The 18355-nt window shown below is 32.8% G+C and overlaps 1 protein-coding gene across 5 annotated transcripts in view; it reads right to left on the bottom strand.

Annotated features, from left to right (window-relative positions):
• LOC115880786 (EH domain-binding protein 1) overlaps positions 1–18355 on the bottom strand; it is a 60980-nt gene that overhangs the window by 2531 nt on the left and 40094 nt on the right. For 3 of the 5 annotated variants that reach the window (XM_030898070.1, XM_030898071.1, XM_030898068.1), the window contains 11 exons: positions 16098–16481; positions 14842–14974; positions 14670–14788; positions 14333–14548; positions 14113–14276; positions 9741–9998; positions 6985–7080; positions 2774–2939; positions 2581–2717; positions 671–891; positions 424–612 (listed from right to left, as the gene is read on the bottom strand). In XM_030898070.1, coding sequence (XP_030753930.1) covers positions 424–612; positions 671–891; positions 2581–2717; positions 2774–2939; positions 6985–7080; positions 9741–9998; positions 14113–14276; positions 14333–14548; positions 14670–14788; positions 14842–14974; positions 16098–16481 — 2083 coding nt within the window. Of the gene's footprint in view, positions 1–423; positions 613–670; positions 892–2580; positions 2718–2773; positions 2940–6984; positions 7081–9740; positions 9999–12061; positions 12076–14112; positions 14277–14332; positions 14549–14669; positions 14789–14841; positions 14975–16097; positions 16482–18355 lie in introns of all 5 variants that reach the window. The other 2 variants (XM_030898069.1, XM_030898072.1) reach the window with 2 other exon arrangements.

The following is an 18355-nucleotide window of genomic DNA, read 5'->3' on the forward strand; positions in this document are numbered from 1 at the left end:
TTTTGGACTTAATTAAAAAACGATAAAGAGAAAATATGTTTCTTTTATCGAGACATACCACCCCTTAAAAAACTTGCACTTATTTCTGGGACACCCTGTATTATAATCATATCGGTGGTTACAGGTTGAAGACACTGAAGTAAGAAAAGATGATAGCTAAAATTGTTTTACAAATTATTAGTTAACAACGTAATTCCATGTAACCACAGGTATTTAAATATAAAAAAAAACTATAGTATGCCCATCAAAAGAATATATGACAACAACTATTTATCATTTTATTTCAAAAGTACATTATCTTTTTTTTAGTTTTTTCAATACCAATCTGTCAGAATCAAATATTCTCTCGCTGGACTCACTACACAACATGAAATTTAAAAATACTAACTTAAGTTCAATAATAACACAATGAATTAAACTTACGCTTTTTCCTGACTGTCTAAATGATGCACCAATTCGTCCCTTTTGTTAACAATCTGCACTAATTCATCCAAAAGGACTTGTTCCCTACTTCTTTGTTCATCTGTCTTTTTCCAATCCTCTATAGACGCGATTTCTCGAAGTTCCTCGTTTAAAGCTTTGTATCGTGTCTCGTAGTCGGCTTCCTTTTCTCTATAATATTGAAATTTTAATGAAACATATGGCTATCGCCGTTTTTTATTAGTATTACAAAATATTAAGTTGCATCTGTCGCCGTAAGAGCGCGTTCTTTTTATTCACCAACATGAACCACTGCGCCATTAACGACTCTTCTTCGCCATTACTGTTGTTGGATTCCATAACGTCTCTGAGTTTCTTTTCTAAAATGGCCGCCTGTTCGTCTATCGCGCGCTGTTCCCTTTCTAGGTCTTCCATTTCTTTGTCTATCAGAGAATGAACGTCTATTCCCATCTAAAATTACAAAAAGAAATAAAAATATATCTGTAGCTGAATTAGTAGTACACTTGGGGCACAGCTTAGGGGGCGTCCATTCACGTGATTTGTTTTGGAGTTTTTTTTACTCCCTCAATATAATCAAGACGCGCACTAGTTAGATTACTAGTTTGCGCACATAGCACGCCCACTTATGACCACTAAAATTGTGCACAGTGCCTGACTGGCCCAATTATTACGCTGTTTAAACGCGAGTTTATTTTTGCGCACAGGAAATTTTACTCGTTTGCTCATCGTCATAAAAAACAATTTTCGTACCACGAATTAAGCTTGATTTTCATGCATCCGTTGTCCGACGATACGATGATACGATATTAATTTTATTGGTTGAATTTAAAGACTTCGATTGGTTAGAAACGGTTAACCAATCCAAGCGTTTAAATACAACCAATGAAATTAATATCGTATCAACGTATCGTCGGACAACGGATGCATGAAAATCAAGCTTAAGGGGCAAGATTTTTATCTGTATACATACAGTATACCTAATCTGTGCTACTACAAGTAAATATCTTGTAGCGGCTTATTAAGTGAGAAAGTCTATGCCTATCCTCTACATCTACAAATAACCTTGTATACAGGGTGTCCCAGGCTGAGCGTGCATTAGAAGTTTCTTGAGAACCACAATATCTAGATCGGAGATTTTTTGCACATCATTATTTTACGAGATCTATCGATTAAAAATATTTTCAATATGACGGCATTTCCGGACATACTGGAAGGTTTGTATTAAGAAAAAAAAATTGTATAGTCTAAGTCTATCTGTCACTAAATTTGACGTTAAGGTTATACACATATTTTTGACAGGCAGTTTTTTTCGTCCAAAAATTTTAAATATTTTTTTCTCAATAACGGTTAATGTTGGGTATAGAGTGTTTAATATCAAAATTCATAAAATTTTAAAGAGAATTTAAATATGTAAAAAAATGGGGGCACCCATTTAAGATAAGAAAGTTGCTGTCAACTTCCGATACGACTCTTGACCACGGCCTAACAGCCCGCAAAACCGTTATTAGTCATAATACCGGTCGTGAAAGCCTACACAATTTTATCAACTTCCGATATTTCCGATATTAAGTGCCGCCATATTGAAAATATTTTTAATCAATAGATCTCATTGTGAAACGATGTACAAATAATCTCCGATCTAGATACTGTAGTTCTTTGCCTGGAATACCCTGTATATCTGTCTAATATCATGTCTAACTGCATGTAGACAAAGAGTTTTGCAAAAGAGATATTTTTCAAAACTAGGCTATTTTGCAAAACTAGTATTACCGTACGATCGAAAAAAAAACGGCGTCAGCGATGGCTATGAAATGAAAATCGTTGTCATTTTATATGTAAATTTATATGGGAAATGTTATCGATCGTCACTTCCCACCCAACTTGTTTTTTTTTCAATCATACGGATAAGTATTATGGTGTTTATTATATATAAATTCATTCAAAATTATATGATGATAAAGTAGGTTTTGGAATAGTTAACTGTAGTACATACATACTCGTATATTAACTAAATTAACTAGTAACCCTAATCTAGCTATGAGTAGGCCTAGTACACCAAAAGCAACTCAATGCGTTCATTGTATGATAAAAATAAATGAGTTTCGTTTCTAGTAAAAATATAACAAGACAAATATATACCTCCTTTAGTCCTAGATCGTCAGGTAGTTTGTCTGGAGTAATTCTCTCGAACTTATCCACACTGTCGATCGGACTCTGCTTCCTTGAGTATTCGTCTCCTTTATTTTGCGAGTATATATTTCCATTTCTCTCCGAGTCTAATAAGTTTTATTTTTTTCAGTACTTGCAACTATAAATTCTTTTTAAAACTAACCTGTGCTTGGGTGCTTTTCAAAATTCAAATCCTCCGACTCTATATAGGGCTTGTAAGAATCCGGGCTTACTCGAATAATTTCTGTTGTCGGTCCTGAACCTCGTCTTGCATCAGCAAGCATCCGCCTCGCGCGTTCACGAAGCTGATTTTGCCGCTCTTCCTCTGACTGTACCAATAAAGAAAATAAAATGGCTCTTAGCTAATTCTACTAAGAATATTATGTGTATCTAATGGGATGGAGATATAGTTTGACAAGCGACAGAATGTAACTTACATAACCGAAAAATATGGATTATAGAGATGTTAATTAAATATTAATCAATAGTTACTGCAAGTTCCACCTCTACTGAGCCCGATTGACAGGGTCCGATAGTACTTGAGCCAAGTACACTTGTACTTCTATCGTATCAACTGTTTTAACCAAGTCGAGTTAGAAGGCTTCGTAACAATCAAGAAAATTGGCAGCCAGCTTACTTACTTGAATGTTAGGAAACCTTCTTGACTTGGTTAAGACAGTTGATATAATACAAGCAGCGACAAGTGTAATTATTATAAGCATAAGATATTATTATATGGTAATCGCAAAACAATTTCCGATGCACGTGATCAACTTTGAGTGACAAGCGATGGTGACAGCGCTGCCAGATTGTGATGGATTTATGAGATGAATCTTAATTTAAAATTGACAAACAACATATTTATTATATAATTTTTTAAAGTTTAAATAGTTTTACGTTTTATTTTTAATTAAATAACTAATATTTTAGTGATTAATTGATTTATTTGTTTTATAGCTTATTTTACTTATTACATATTGGCAAAAACTAGTCCATTATGAAGAATATTATAAGCGTTATTATGGGTTATTTATTTATTGATGTACATCTTACAACGCAATAAGTGGTAATAACAAGTAAGAGGGTGCTATTATTGCAAAACTAATAATCACAGAATTTAATAAAAACTAACTTTCTAACTTTTAAGTGGTATAATGTGCTTATGAATCAAACTTACTTTTCTGACTGCAGTCAAGGGTAATAAAGGATCTTTATTGTCACGTTCTCGTTCAAAATAGTAAAAAAAACAGGGAAGCTAGAAGCTCTTTGCTTCGACTGTTTAAATGCTTAAATGCTTTCTTTACTTTCAACACACAATTTCAAGAAATGCAATACAAAAATTCGAAAATTTAGTATTTAAAAGAACTGTTTGTGCTTAAAAGTGCAATTTTTAAAAGAAGACTATGAAAATAGGCAAAAAAAAAGAGAATTACTCATAAAGATTCACAACACGATATTATACAAAATAATGACTGACACCCAAGTAGCATTTTCACGACTTGCGACCACATGTTTACTAAACACAACGTTGGATTAGTTACAAAAAATAGTTAGCTCCCTACCTTGGGTATTAAAATAAATTTAAACGTTTTTATAACGTTGTGCCGACGTTGGACTAGTACTACAGCAAAGTAGAAGCTTCTGCGACGTCGAATAAACGTTGTCTTGTAACCTTTTTGCTTAAGTGATCTTTAGGTGATTCGGACAACGTAGTTACAACGTTGGACAATATAGAGTTTTCCGACGTCAGTTTCAGGACCTATTCCAACGTTATGCAAACGTCGTCTGTTTTACTAATTCCAACGTTGTTTAAATTTCCTTATTCTTACGTTCACTACGTATTTCCTTATTCTAACGAGTCACTACCTTTTTGCAACTGTATTGAACCATAACCTTAAATCTTAAATTTTCACTTCGTTGTTCTGTTCAGTCAGACAGTTCAGTGCTGTTTTTGTTTTTATAAAAAAAAAAACTTAATTAAAATGGGACATAAGAAAGGTACATATAAAACTAAATTTAAATATACATCGACATATATTACCGATAGTTTATCCACTCCCTCGTTTATTTAGATTATAGAGGGCGGCACAAGCTAGACTCTAGGATGACTAAATTAGGCAATCTTGCGACTAGTATACTACCTGTTAAGGCCGAACTGCGACTTTATTAGTCCAGTATGCGACTACTCGAACTACTCCATCTTAATCTCCAAAACAACAAAGTGAAAGCCGTCATGTTGTTAAATAAGAAAATGTTTCGTTTCTAAAATAGCAATTACTGCTTTTTGAATACATTAACTTGAAATATTTGACCCTAAAAAACACGCGGAAACAATTTTTTCGACTGCGAATAAATTATTCTCATTTTACTAAAAAAAAAAATTAAAGAAAATTTTTAAAACTTCTTTAATTTTAAGGCCCATTAGTATTTTTCAAAATAGAAACAATACATTTATCAGTAAAGTTGTTTGCGTTTAACTTTTTTGCCTTGGGTAACGAGTTACAGAGTCGGTTAAAGTGTTGAATAATTATGATCTTCAAACATCCTCCACACTTAAATACTTTTGTTTTGTTTTCCTTCACTGCCATCTGACATATGTCTCTAACTAAATCATAAAAATAATATTTTTACTATAATTATCCCAATTTAGGATAAAACGCGACTTAGACGCCATATTAGTTTTGTATTTCTGTGAATTAGGATTTTAAACAACGTTGCAGTTTGTACTAAATTAGGCTTCTAGCCAACGTCGGTATCCAACGTCGTTTCGATCCAAAAATTATTCTCCAAACTAGTGCAGACTAGGGTTGGCACGACGTTGCGCCCCGACGTTTGGTCGCGTGACACAAAGTTGTCCCGACGTCCAAATGCTGCTTGGGCACTAGAATAATTGTCAAATAATAAAGGACAAATCTGCTGAACACGGCGCAATGTAACCAACATAGCGATAATAAAATTCGGTTTAAACTAATTTTAGCAGCTTTAATCTAAATAAAAGATCTGTTACAATAATTTGCTCTATAAAGTAAAATGAAGAGCTGCTCAGTATCTTAAATTATACTACAAATTTAAACATTGTTGCCAAAATTTCATTTAGTCAGGTTTATAGACTTTAGTGTCAATATCGATATGATTGATGACGTGCATCGGAAAATGTTTTGCGATTACAATAAGCACAGTTATATGGTAGCACTTGGTTCAAATACAATTATGGGACCGTGTCAACCCGCCTTTATCGTTTGTGTCAAAGGAGATATAGTTCTTCCGAAGTGAATGGGATAATATGAAGTGGAACAATAAAAGATACTCCACGCACCGCTACCGTCTAGCAACATCTCTCGATAATATACGGAACTACTAAAGCTTAATTTTCATGCGTCCGTTATCCGTTGATACAATGGTCCGATATTAATTTTATTGGTTGAATATAAAGACTTCGATTGGTTAGAAACGGTTAACCAATCGAAGCCTTTAAATTCAACCAATAAAATTAATATCGTATCATCGTATCGTCGGACAACGGATGCATGAAAATTAAGCTTAACCCTAATGGAAAAGAAATTTGAACATTCCCCTAATCAAATTTTCACGGAAAAGACATAGAAGTTAGGGAGATTGAGAGATGGCTATAGATCTACCAATATATAAAGAGCGAAGGTGGGAAAAGTCTGACTTTGAATTAATATACGGTGAAAATGGAAGGGATCAAGCGAAAGTGATCAAAATCAATAATTAATCGTTACTGTATTATTTCTGTCATATAATTAAGTAGGGATACAGTAATTTTAGTCGTGTAATAATGGTTTTATCATACAAGGACCCCCCGATCCCTTAACAACATGCTTATCTGTCAAAAGCTCGGTCAAAAGTTAAAATCTCTCTCTCTCTCTCTGTCTAAGGGAATTTTTGCAATTTAAAATTAAACTAATTTTTGTTTAGTTTTTTTGTGATTAGCAATAATATATCACATATTCTGTCGCCAGACAAATTGTATTTTAAATTTGTTAAGCAAAATATGGTTACTGAAATTACTGAAAGTAGCTTAAAAAGCTTTTTTGTTAGCACATGCCCCGTATAGGGTGTCTCTTAAATAAATGAAAGTGTTTTAAGGAGTATTATAATTTTTAACCTAAAATTGCAATATTCAGCTTAACTACACTACACTCTCATCATGTTGGGATCACTAATTTCCAACACACCTCGAAAAACGCACACTTTTTTAAAATATGAAAATTGCCAGGAAAAATGTATTTTTTTTCAATTTTTTTTGCAAAAGAAACCTCATGGGCGTGTTTCTGAGGTCGAAATATACCACCAGGTAAAATACTTGCACTTATTTAAGAGACACGACCCTGTATACATAAGCTGGCTTACCTTGGTTGGTGACGTTGGATTTGAACTATCCCTCTTTGCTTGCTCTAGAAGTACTCTGGCCCTTTCTCTTTGCTCTGAGTGGCGCATTAAAATTTGCTGCACAACACGCATGAAAAACAGTTTAATTCTATGCCAAACCTTATCAAAAATATACTTAAATTATCATCAACTCGAATTAAAAACTACTGAACCTTGCTTTTCTGAAAAAACCTCTCCGGAATGATTAGATAAGTCTCTACTTTCGTGTTTATGTGGTTTTATTATAGTTTCCTTTTCTAGGGATATCGCCCACTATTTTTTTGTAATTATTAAGTGTCATAAGTATAGTTTTGTAGAGAATTAATAATTTATTTTATTGTATGTTTAGTTTTGTCATATAAATATATAGTCTATCAAGAAAAAGAATTTTGACAATGAGTTGATGTCATTTTAATTCTTTGTTTTTTTTTCTATGAATTTTGTCTAAATCAATATTATAAACAAAATATATACAGGGTTGTTCACCACATACGACACGAAGTATTGTAGCTAAACGATTAAATTTTTACAAATTGTAAGTTTTGGGTTCGTTGAAGGACTATTATAACTACAATTTAAAAATATTTTTACAAGATACAGAGTGTCCCAAATAAATAAAAAATATCAAAGTTGTATTTTTTTAAATGGAACACCCTGTATATTATTCCATTTTTAGTTTCTACGATTAAAATAAAGGTAAATTTGATTCACACTTAAACCTTACCGTTTTTGAAATATTTTCAATTTTCTGAAATTGCAGTCAAAATTTTAAGGCTTCATTTCTCCAAGGGTATCAACGTTTTTAATACTAAATATTTACTGAAGTTTATTTATTGATCAGTTATTGTGTTGCAATAATAAAAATTATGCTACCTTATACAGAGTGTCTAAAATTTTATTTTAAATAATTACTAGCTTTAAACGGCAATAACTTGTTTAATTTAAATGGAACACCCTGTATATTTTATAAGAATCAGATGCACAATTTAATTGTCTATCAAATTGTATTATACCATTTTTTACGTATATTTTCAAGTTTCCGTAGAAAATGCATTTTCTTGTAATTTAGAACTCATTTATCAATATACCCATGGAATATTGACATTTTAGATTATTTTTAAAGATGTACCAAATTTTTAAAGAGTACAAATACTAATATTGTCGATATAGTTTGTTTATTTCATTAAAAAATAAAAAAACCTGTTTAAATATTTGTTAAAAAGGACCAATTAATATGATTCCAGTATTCAAACTACATTAATTGACTGTTTGCGTTGATTAATAATAATTGCTCCAAATACTAAATAACTGAATTTCGTATGTGTATTAGACAGTGTGGTAAAAAGTAACACCTTAAAAATGATATTTCATTTTTTGACAAATGTTTATTTGTAACAACAAAGATATTCATTTTCATAACTTATTATTATATGGATTTCTGATTCAAATCCACATTTATTTAGAATAATTTATTAACGATTAAGTATGTAATTAATTAGTATTTGGGAGGAAATAATGGTGGTATATTTAATTAATGGTAAACTATTTTATAAAGACTTATATAGTATTCTTTTTGCATACAAATGGGCTAGCAATATTCTCATTTTACTAAAAACAATAATGTTACTAGTGGAGCGTCTTTTTCAATGATGTTTACTTTTTATATACAGCTACAGACAATAAATCGAGTGTCTTTGTCAATATGGTCTTTATTTCTAATTTACTGAATAACACGACAACAGAAAAATGGTAGTGCGATGCACTCCCCCTTAAAGGCCAGGCAATACTAAGTTTTTGTAAGCTTTTCGGCTGCGCTGTGGGCCTACGTGACTTCTGCCAGCGCCGCGCTCCCCGCCGGCGGCGATCAAGGTCCTGCGCTAAGGCCTTGTACGCATCGTACGTCGTACGGCTTTCAAAAACCCAACAACTAGCCTGTACATTTTGTACATTTGCTGCTTTAAAAACAATCTAAAATTTTAATATTCCAGGGGTATATTGATAAATGAGTTCTAAATTATAAGAAAATGTATTTTCTACGAAAACTTGAAGGGATAGATAAAAAATGGTATAATACAATTTGATAGACAATTAAATTGTGCATCTGATTCTCCTAAAATATTCAGGGCGTTCCATTTAAATTAAATCAATTATTGCCGTTTAAAGCTAGAAATAATTTAAAATAAATTTTTAGACACTCTGTATGAGGTAGTATTATTTTTATTATTGCAACACAGTAACTGATCAATAAATAGACTTCAGTAAATATTTAGTATTAAAAACTTTGATACTCTTGGAGAAATGAAGCCTTAAAATTTTTACTGCAATTTCACAAAATTGAAAATATTTCAAAAACGGTAAGGTTTAAGTGTAATAAACCTTAATCAAATTTACCTTTATTTTAATCGTAGAAACTAAAAATGTAATGATATACAGGGTGTTCCATTTAAAAAAATACAACTTTGATATTTTTTATTTATTTTGGGCACTCTGTATCAATATTTTTAAATTGTAGCTCTAATAGTCCTTCAACGAACCCAAAACTTACAATTTCTAAAAATCTAATCATTTAGCTACAATACTCCGTGTCGTATGTGGTGAACAACCCTGTATTTAGAAATGTGTCTATGTGGGTGTTTACCTGATAATGAGTTAAGTTTTGTAAATCTGTGTTCCAAGACGAGTAAACTATCTCAATTAGGTGACAAAAGCTATAATAGAATAATTTGAAATGGACTTACTGGATTGGGTTTGGGTAAATCTGCAAATACATCAGATTTATCTTTATCAGAATTTTCCGATATTCCGTTGAGTATTTCCCCATTAATATCTGGTGGATTGCCTGTTTGTTGTCCTGTCAATGTCGACTGATCATCCTCGTCGTCCGATCCAAAAGGATCCGTTAATTCTCTTCTCGTCATCAATAATGGTTTCTTTTGTTCAATTTTCTTTTCTTCCTGTTTCTTGGTTTGCTTATCTTTGCCAGGTGAAGATTTAACCTATATATATTTCAATATATTATTTAGTAGAATAATAATATAATTGATTTTTTATATGAAAAACTCCATATCACCCAACGAATTATTCAGGAGGATACTAGTTACGAGGTGGTCACATTACAAAGTTTCAAAATAGTATACAGGGTGGTTCGAACTGTATTCCGGAAACTTCGACAGCATATTCTGCAGATAAAAATAAGTAAAAAAGTTCGTATAAATGTATGTCCTGAAATGCTTAGTTTCGAAGATACAGGTTGTCGAAGTTACATTTTTATTATGATTTTTTCTAAATAATTTCTGAAGTAACGTGAGTATTTGGATGAAAATGGGTGTCTGGGGGTTTTTTGACATGAGAAATTTGATTTGGATGTCAATATGATTCCTATTTCTAGGGATCGCCACCTAAATGCGTTTTAACTGTTTTAGAGAGTAATAACTTTTCGTTAGAGAGTATTTTTTTTACTTTTTTCGTTAGAGAGTAATTTAGAGAGTAATAACTTACCTGTACTACTGAGTGAAAAAATATACATTTCAGTATTTTGTTAAATCGTAAAAAATCGAGTAAAAAATATATGTTGGTAAAAGTAGCTACGAGCAAAGATATTTAGAACGGAAATAGTCAATACATGTTATTATTAACAAAAAAATAAGCACGTTGAGTAGATAGTTATTTGACTAAAATAATAAAGTTGGGAAATTTTTATTTTTTTTAATCTTAAATTTTCCTGCGAAAAAATGATGATAAAACAGTTTCTGTTGAACTTTTAGCACAAAAACATTTCAAATTTATGATTTCAGTATAATAACTATTTAGTCAACATGTTTAATTTATGTCAATGATGACAGGTATTAATAATTTCCATTGTAAATGTATAGTTTTATACAGGTACGGACGAAATTTACGGATTAGATATAGTTTTTTTTACGCACGTTATTAGTCTTCAAACCAGTTAAAAATATGTAGGTGGCACCCTCTACAAGTAGGAGTCATATTGACATCAAAATCAAATCATAAAGGAAATAAATATAGATTGGAAAGTCCGTCAAAATATATATAATTGTTTTGGGTCGCGACCGTTGTACGCGATTTGGCGCTGCTCTAGCGGTTGCTAAGAACAACCGCTAACAATAACGGAAATAACTTTCTCTTTGTCAAAGTCAGAATCTTCAAAAATTATAAGATCTTTCAAAATTTAAACCGCGCTCATTGTAAAAATACCGAAGTGTTTAAAGCGTCCAGTCTCAAAGTAATTATTGGTATCTTGTGAGTTTAATTTAAATTTTATTTACTCAAACCTGTGATAATTCTAAAAAAGTGGCATTAAAAACTAAAAAACTGTGTTGTGAACTGTGAAAACCCTCGTGGATCGTGGCATAACGTCGGTTTTCAATGTGTCATAAATATTTCACATATATGTTCTTATATAAAATAAAGTTTCTTGTATGTAACACACTGTATTTTATTTATAAAATTAAAAGAAAATAATAATAAATTTGAATAAATAATATTTGGCGACATAATTCCGGAAAAAGCCGCACCGATCCGAAATTATCAAAAGCTTTGGGTCGCGACCGTTGCAAGAATAGCACCAAATAGTGTTTACATTGTCCTTTTGGGCACTTTCCAATCTAAACATCTTTCATTTATCTTCAAATTTCTCATGTCGATAAACTCCCAGACACAAATTTTCATTCCAATATTGACGTTACTTCATAAATTTTTTGGAAAAAAACGAAATAAAAATGAAACTTCTACACCCTGTATCTTCAAAACTAAGTATTTTAGGACATACATTTATAAAGCCTTTTTTACTTATTTTTATCTGCAGAATATGCTACCGAAGTTTCCGGAATACAATTCGGACCACCCTGTAGAGTTATCAAAAATAACTCAAGAAATTTCAGGAGAATGAACCAACAGCACAAAAGTATTTTAAGACTTGACGAAAAATGTCAGAAAAATACAAAATTATCATTTTACTTGGGTCGAAATATAACATCCCTCAAATATTTGCACCTATTTAACACTCACCCTGTACAATTCTTAAAGTGGTAATACAAACCTTGCTCATAATATTTGTGAAGATTTTAACTCTATATATATTTCAAATATATTATTTAGTATAATAATATAATTGATTTTATATGAAAAACTCCATATCACCCAACGAATTATTCAGGAGGATACTAGTTACGAGGTGGTCACATTACAAAGTTTCAAAATAGTATACAGGGTGGTTCGAACTGTATTCCGGAAACTTCGACATCATATTCTGCAGATAAAAATAAGTAAAAAAGTTCGTATAAATGTATGTCCTGAAATGCTTAGTTTCGAAGATACAGGATGTCGAAGTTACATTTTTATTATGATTTTTTCTAAATAATTTCTGAAGTAACGTCAGTATTTGGATGAAAATGGGTGTCTGGGGGTTTTTTGACATGAGAAATTTGATTTGGATGTCAATATGATTCCTATTTCTAGGAATCGCCACCTAAATTCGTTTTAACTGTTTTAGTTTAGAGAGTAATAACTTTTCGTTCTTACCTGTACTACTGAGTGAAAAAATATACATTTCTGTATTTTGTTAAATCGTAAAAAACCGAGTAAAAAATATATGTTGGTAAAAGTAGCTACGAGCAAAGATATTTAGAACGGAAATAGTCAATACATGTTATTATTAACAAAAAATAAGCACGTTGAGTAGATAGTTATTTGACTAAAATAATAAATTTGGGAAATTTTTATTTTTTTTTTAATCTTAAATTTTCCTGCGAAAAAATGATGATAAAACAGTTTCTGTTGAACTTTTGACACAAAAACATTTCAAATTTATGATTTCAGTATAATAACTATTTAGTCAACATGTTTAATTTATGTCACTGATGACAGGTATTAATAATTTCCATTGTAAATGTATAGTTTTATACAGGTACGGACGAAATTTACGGATTAGATATAGTTTTTTTACCCACGTTATTAGTCTTCAAACCAGTTAAAAATATGTAGGTGGCACCCTCTACAAGTAGGAGTCATATTGACATCAAAATCAAATCATAAAGGAAATAAATATAGATTGGAAAGTCCGTCAAAATATATATAATTGTTTTGGGTCGCGACCGTTGTACGCGATTTGGCGCTGCTCTAGCGGTTGCTAAGAACAACCGCTAACAATAACGGAAATAACTTTCTCTTTGTCAAAGTCAGAATCTTCAAAAATTATAAGATCTTTCAAAATTTAAACCGCGCTCATTGTAAAAATACTGAAAAGTGTTTAAAGCGTCCAGTCTCAAAGTAATTATTGCTATCTTGTGAGTTTAATTTAAATTTTATTTACTCAAACCTGTGATAATTGTGAAAAAGTGGCATTAAAAACTAAAAAACTGTGTTGTGAACTGTGAAAACCCTCGTGGATCGTGGCATAACATCGGTTTTCAATGTGTCATAGATATTTCACATATTATATGTTCTTATATAAAATAAAGTTTCTTGTATGCAACACACTGTATTTTATTTATAAAATTAAAAGAAAATAATAATAAATTTGAATAAATAATATTTGGCACCATAATTCCGGAAAAAGCCGCACCGATCCGAAATTATCAAAAGCTTTGGGTCGCGACCGTTGCAAGAATAGCACCAAATAGTGTTTACATTGTCCTTTTGGGCACTTTCCAATCTAAACTTCTTTCATTTATCTTCAAATTTCTCATGTCGATAAACTACCAGACACAAATTCTCATTCCAATATTGACGTTACTTCATAAATTATTTGGAAAAAAACGAAATAAAAATGAAACTTCTACACCCTGTATCTTCAAAACTAAGCATTTTAGGACATACATTTATAAAGACTTTTTTACTTATTTTTATCTGCAGAATATGCTACCGAAGTTTCCGGAATACAGTTCGGACCACCCTGTAGAGTTATCAAAAATAACTTATTAAGAAATTTCAGGAGAATGAACCAACAGCACAAAAGTATTTTAAGACTTGACGAAAAATGCCAGAAAAATACAAAATTATCATTTTACTTGGGTCGAAATATAACATCCCTCAAATATTTGCACCTATTTAACACTCACCCTGTACAATTCTTAAAGTGGTAATACAAACCTTGCTCATAATATTTTTAGAACTGCTCAATAATATATCTTTTACATCTTTCACTACAGTAGGTGATTTTTCTTTAACAGGTAAAGGTTCCGTGGTTATTTTGAGTGGCAAGGTGAGTTTTGATGCATCCCCTTTTTCTTTGTTGACTATATTCATCTCTCTTTCTACAATTTTTTTGTGTCAAAATTCTGAAGGAAAAAAATACCGCGTCTATAAGTACCTGTAGATTTCCTGGTTTGTTTGGCTATCCTCAAATTAATAATTTCTTGACCAAACACTTGCTTAGTAATATCGGTATCCTTGTCGGTATTAAACCTCCCTATGACGTAATTACTCTCCTCAGCAGTCCTACCAATCTGCTGAACTTCTAGCTGGTGACCAGTGAAGTGAGCTCTAAGTTGATGGAGGTAAGTCATTACAGCTAATTTGTCAGGAACTGAAATAGTAAAAGTTTAAATATTTTCAAATTGAGTTATTTTTCGTAACAGAAATGACGCCTTGATGAAATATCTTTAATAGATGTTGAACTATATGTGTATATTGTAAAAAATACTTACCAGCTAACATGTGCATATCAGATGGTTCTATAACTCGTGGTATACCCAGCTTATCACCTGCATCAAAAGCTATTTTACAATTAGCTTTAATATCATGGGGGGATAAAGAGTCAAATTCGCTAAAATATTGTAAATTAATAAAACAAATCCGAAATATAAAAAAAATATTTACATCAATTCCGGATTGAAATGGTGAATAAGAGCACAGAACGCCATGCCGTTTCTCCAACTAGTCGTTAGGTTGGTAACTTTAACTCCAGAATAATCCTTAGTCATTTCTTTACACCATTCCATTAAATCCTGACCTAAGACAGAAATAGAAAAATATTTATGAAATTTGTATACAGGGTGCTCCGAACTGTATTCCGGAAACTTCAGCAGCATACTCTTCAGATAAAAATAAATAAAAAGTTCGTATAAATAAATGTCCTAAAATGCTTAGTTTCGGAAACGTTTTACGTTACTTCAGAAATTATTTGGAAAAAAATCGAAATAAAAATTAAACTTTTACACCCTGTATCTCCGAAATCTCCGAAACTAAGACATTCATTTATGCAAACTTTTTACTTATTTTTATCTGCAGAATATGCTGCCGAAGTTTCCGGAATACAGTTCAAACCACCCCGTATAGTTATTACTTGGCGTTATATTTCTGTCCTATTACATACACGATTTTTATTATTAAAATCGAATCAATAAACAATCAAAGAATAGATATCAAATACAAACAACCATAAACCAACCAAACACAAAAAACTGACAAATGACGCAATGAGTTTTCGCTAACTTAGAAATTATGTATGGAAGAAATGTCGAAAAACGCTGTAAAGTGAAATGTAAATGAATAGTATATCGGATATACGATTTGCTTGTGATTGGTGTCATTTTATATTTTTATTTCGAAAGCTGGTTCTTTAATATATCTTTTGCTATGCTCTCCTAAACAGAGTGCGAACCGTCTGGCTGCTGGTAAACGCTGTGTTCACTACTGCGCATCGCATATACAGGATACAGGGTGTCCCATTTTGTTAAGTTTTATGGGATTTCTCCTTTATGAGTAGATACAATGATGCGGTTTTTACATCACTTTGCTCCTTTTTTTATGAAACTAAATATGCTACACATAGATGCGTAGCTGCGTAGTAGTAAACGCAACATCTACCGGAAGCCAGACAGCCCGCACTTTGGTGAGAAGAACATAGCAAACAATATATTAAAGAATCAGCTTTCTTAAAATTCTTGTTTTCCCGACGCGACGTTGCTAGATCTCGTACTATTATATTTTTATTAAGGTTAAATTAAATTTGTCAAAACATTCGTTATCGTTCGAAAAGCAATTAAATTAAGATTCGTTTGTCAGATAACGACACAACAGTTTTTCTCAACATACCATTTTTCACTATTATTAATATTAATAGGTAGTTTTACCTGGCGTGGTGAGTTTCTGCTGATGTTTCGGCGTTTCTATGTGATCTTTGTTCAAATCCAGAGGCGGTAACTTTAGACTGGCGTTCTTGTTATTGGTTTCGGCGATGGGCTTGCTAGTTAACGTTACTTCCGGTTTGGTACTGACACTGACGATCTTCGGTGCGGTTGTCGGTTTCCTGTCCAACAAGTCGTCTTCCTCCAAATTGTCCAGTTTGTCCAAGAGATCGGAACATTCTTCCGAATAGATGTCGCGATCGATTGCGGGAAAGTCGGTGACCTTTGGGGCGGGGAAATTTTTGACTAGTTTAGATTTGTCGGCGATGGGCGAAAACATTTCCACCGTTGGCGTCTTGTCGTCGCGCGAGAGAGACTGTATACTGTTTACTAAAAAAAAGAATATTAATACAAGGGACAAGCATACACTTTAAGCTTGATTTTCATGCGTTCGTTGTCCGACGATACGATGAGACGATATTAATTTAATTGGTTGAATTGAAAAGCTTAGATTGGTTAACCGTTTCTAACCAATCGAAGTCTTTAAATTCAACCAATAAAATTAATATCGTATCATCGTATCGTCGGATAACGGATGCATCAAGCTTTATTCTACGCCAAAATGCTCCGAACGAAAACAAGTACACGAGGAATGCACGTGAATAGTAATACTAAAGTAATATAATACCATACGATCGAAAAAAAACGGCGTCAAAGACGGCTCGGGAATGACAATCGATGATAATATTGGCGAGGTCAAGCCCTAGATGTCACTTGCTTAGCCCGTACTCTTCTTTATTTCTTAATGGAGCTTATCGCGAGTTGGCCTATCGGGTAAAAATCATGTTTTTCTACGTAAACGAGACATAATCTGTATAAAAATTGAAAAATTAAGAAGAAAAACAATAAAAAATCAATAAAATTACACAACTATTTTACCGATAAGCGATTGCACTGCTCTCCAAGGTCGGTTTGTCGCATTCTTGAAATACCTTTCATATACACAGATCCAGTAGACGGACAGTAGTCTGTCTAACGAGTCAGGTAAGATTTCATGGACTCTCTCATTCGAAAGACTATACTGTAACTGTAGTATTAATGTTCAAGTGCAATCCCCATGTATTTGTTAGTATTTAGTGGCATCTCACTTTGAATAAACTGTACAGGGTGAGTCAACGATAGAGTAAAGTCCATTATCTCATTTGTTTCGAGGTTTACAAAAAAATGTTCAATATGAAAGTTATGGGGAAGGTTAAGATACACATTTTAAAATTATTATAGAGTATACAGGGTGTTTCAAAAAAGTGTGGCGGACATAACATCATGTTTTTTTTTAAATGGAACACCCTATTTTTTATTATATTTTTTGATTCTGCGTAAAATTCCATAATTTTTTTACATATAATGTTATATACCTAAAATTAATAGTTTTTGTAATATTTAAATTTGTTTAGGTTAGGTTAGGTTAGGTTGCTGGGGTTTGGGATCATATTTGATCCCTCACTCGGAGGCCTTGGGCCCATTGCGATACCCCTGTATTGTTTTACCAAACCTTCCTCTCATTCTTTCTTTGCGTTAAAGCACTTCCAGCTCTTTGCAAAGTTCCCGATGTCGCTGATGTTGGCTTCTGCTGCTTCCTCTAGTCCCTCCAAAAAACCTTGCCCTAAAGTTTTAAAGCGTCGGTATTCCAGTGCCGGACAGTGGCACAGCAGGTGCTCTATGGTTTCTTCTTCCTCTCCGCATTCTCTGCAGTAGTCGTCGTCGGAAACTTTCCATCTTACGAGGTTTACCCTCGTGGGACAGTTTCCAGTGACGACACCTACAATTATGCGTACTTCGTATGGTTCTTTTTGTGCACTAGTAGTTGTTTTGTCTTTTTGCTATCTACCACTGGCCATAGTCTTCGAGCTGTAGCGCAGTCCTCATGGTGTTGCCACATCTCTTGCTGCTTGGCTTTGATGGTAGTTCCTATAGCCTCCTTCAGTGTGTTGATCGTCGCAAGTGGTGGATCATCTGCCACGGCCTCTCCCCTGGCCCCGTCTTTGGCGAGTCTATCTGCTTCCAGATTGCCCACCACATTGCTGTGGCCTGGCACCCAGCACAGAGTAGCCCCGCCCCGACGCAGCCAGGACAGTGCTTCTCGGCAGTCCATCACAGTTTTCGATCTCACTGATTGCATGGTGATGCTTCTTAAAGCGGCCAAGCTGTCAGAGTATATCACTATATCCCCTATTGGTCTATCAGCAATTTTCTTACATCTAGCC

The sequence above is a fragment of the Sitophilus oryzae genome, unplaced genomic scaffold, assembly GCF_002938485.1.
Source record: "Sitophilus oryzae breed Bouriz unplaced genomic scaffold, Soryzae_2.0 scaffold_1658_pilon_pilon, whole genome shotgun sequence".
Lineage (NCBI taxonomy): Eukaryota > Metazoa > Arthropoda > Insecta > Coleoptera > Curculionidae > Sitophilus > Sitophilus oryzae.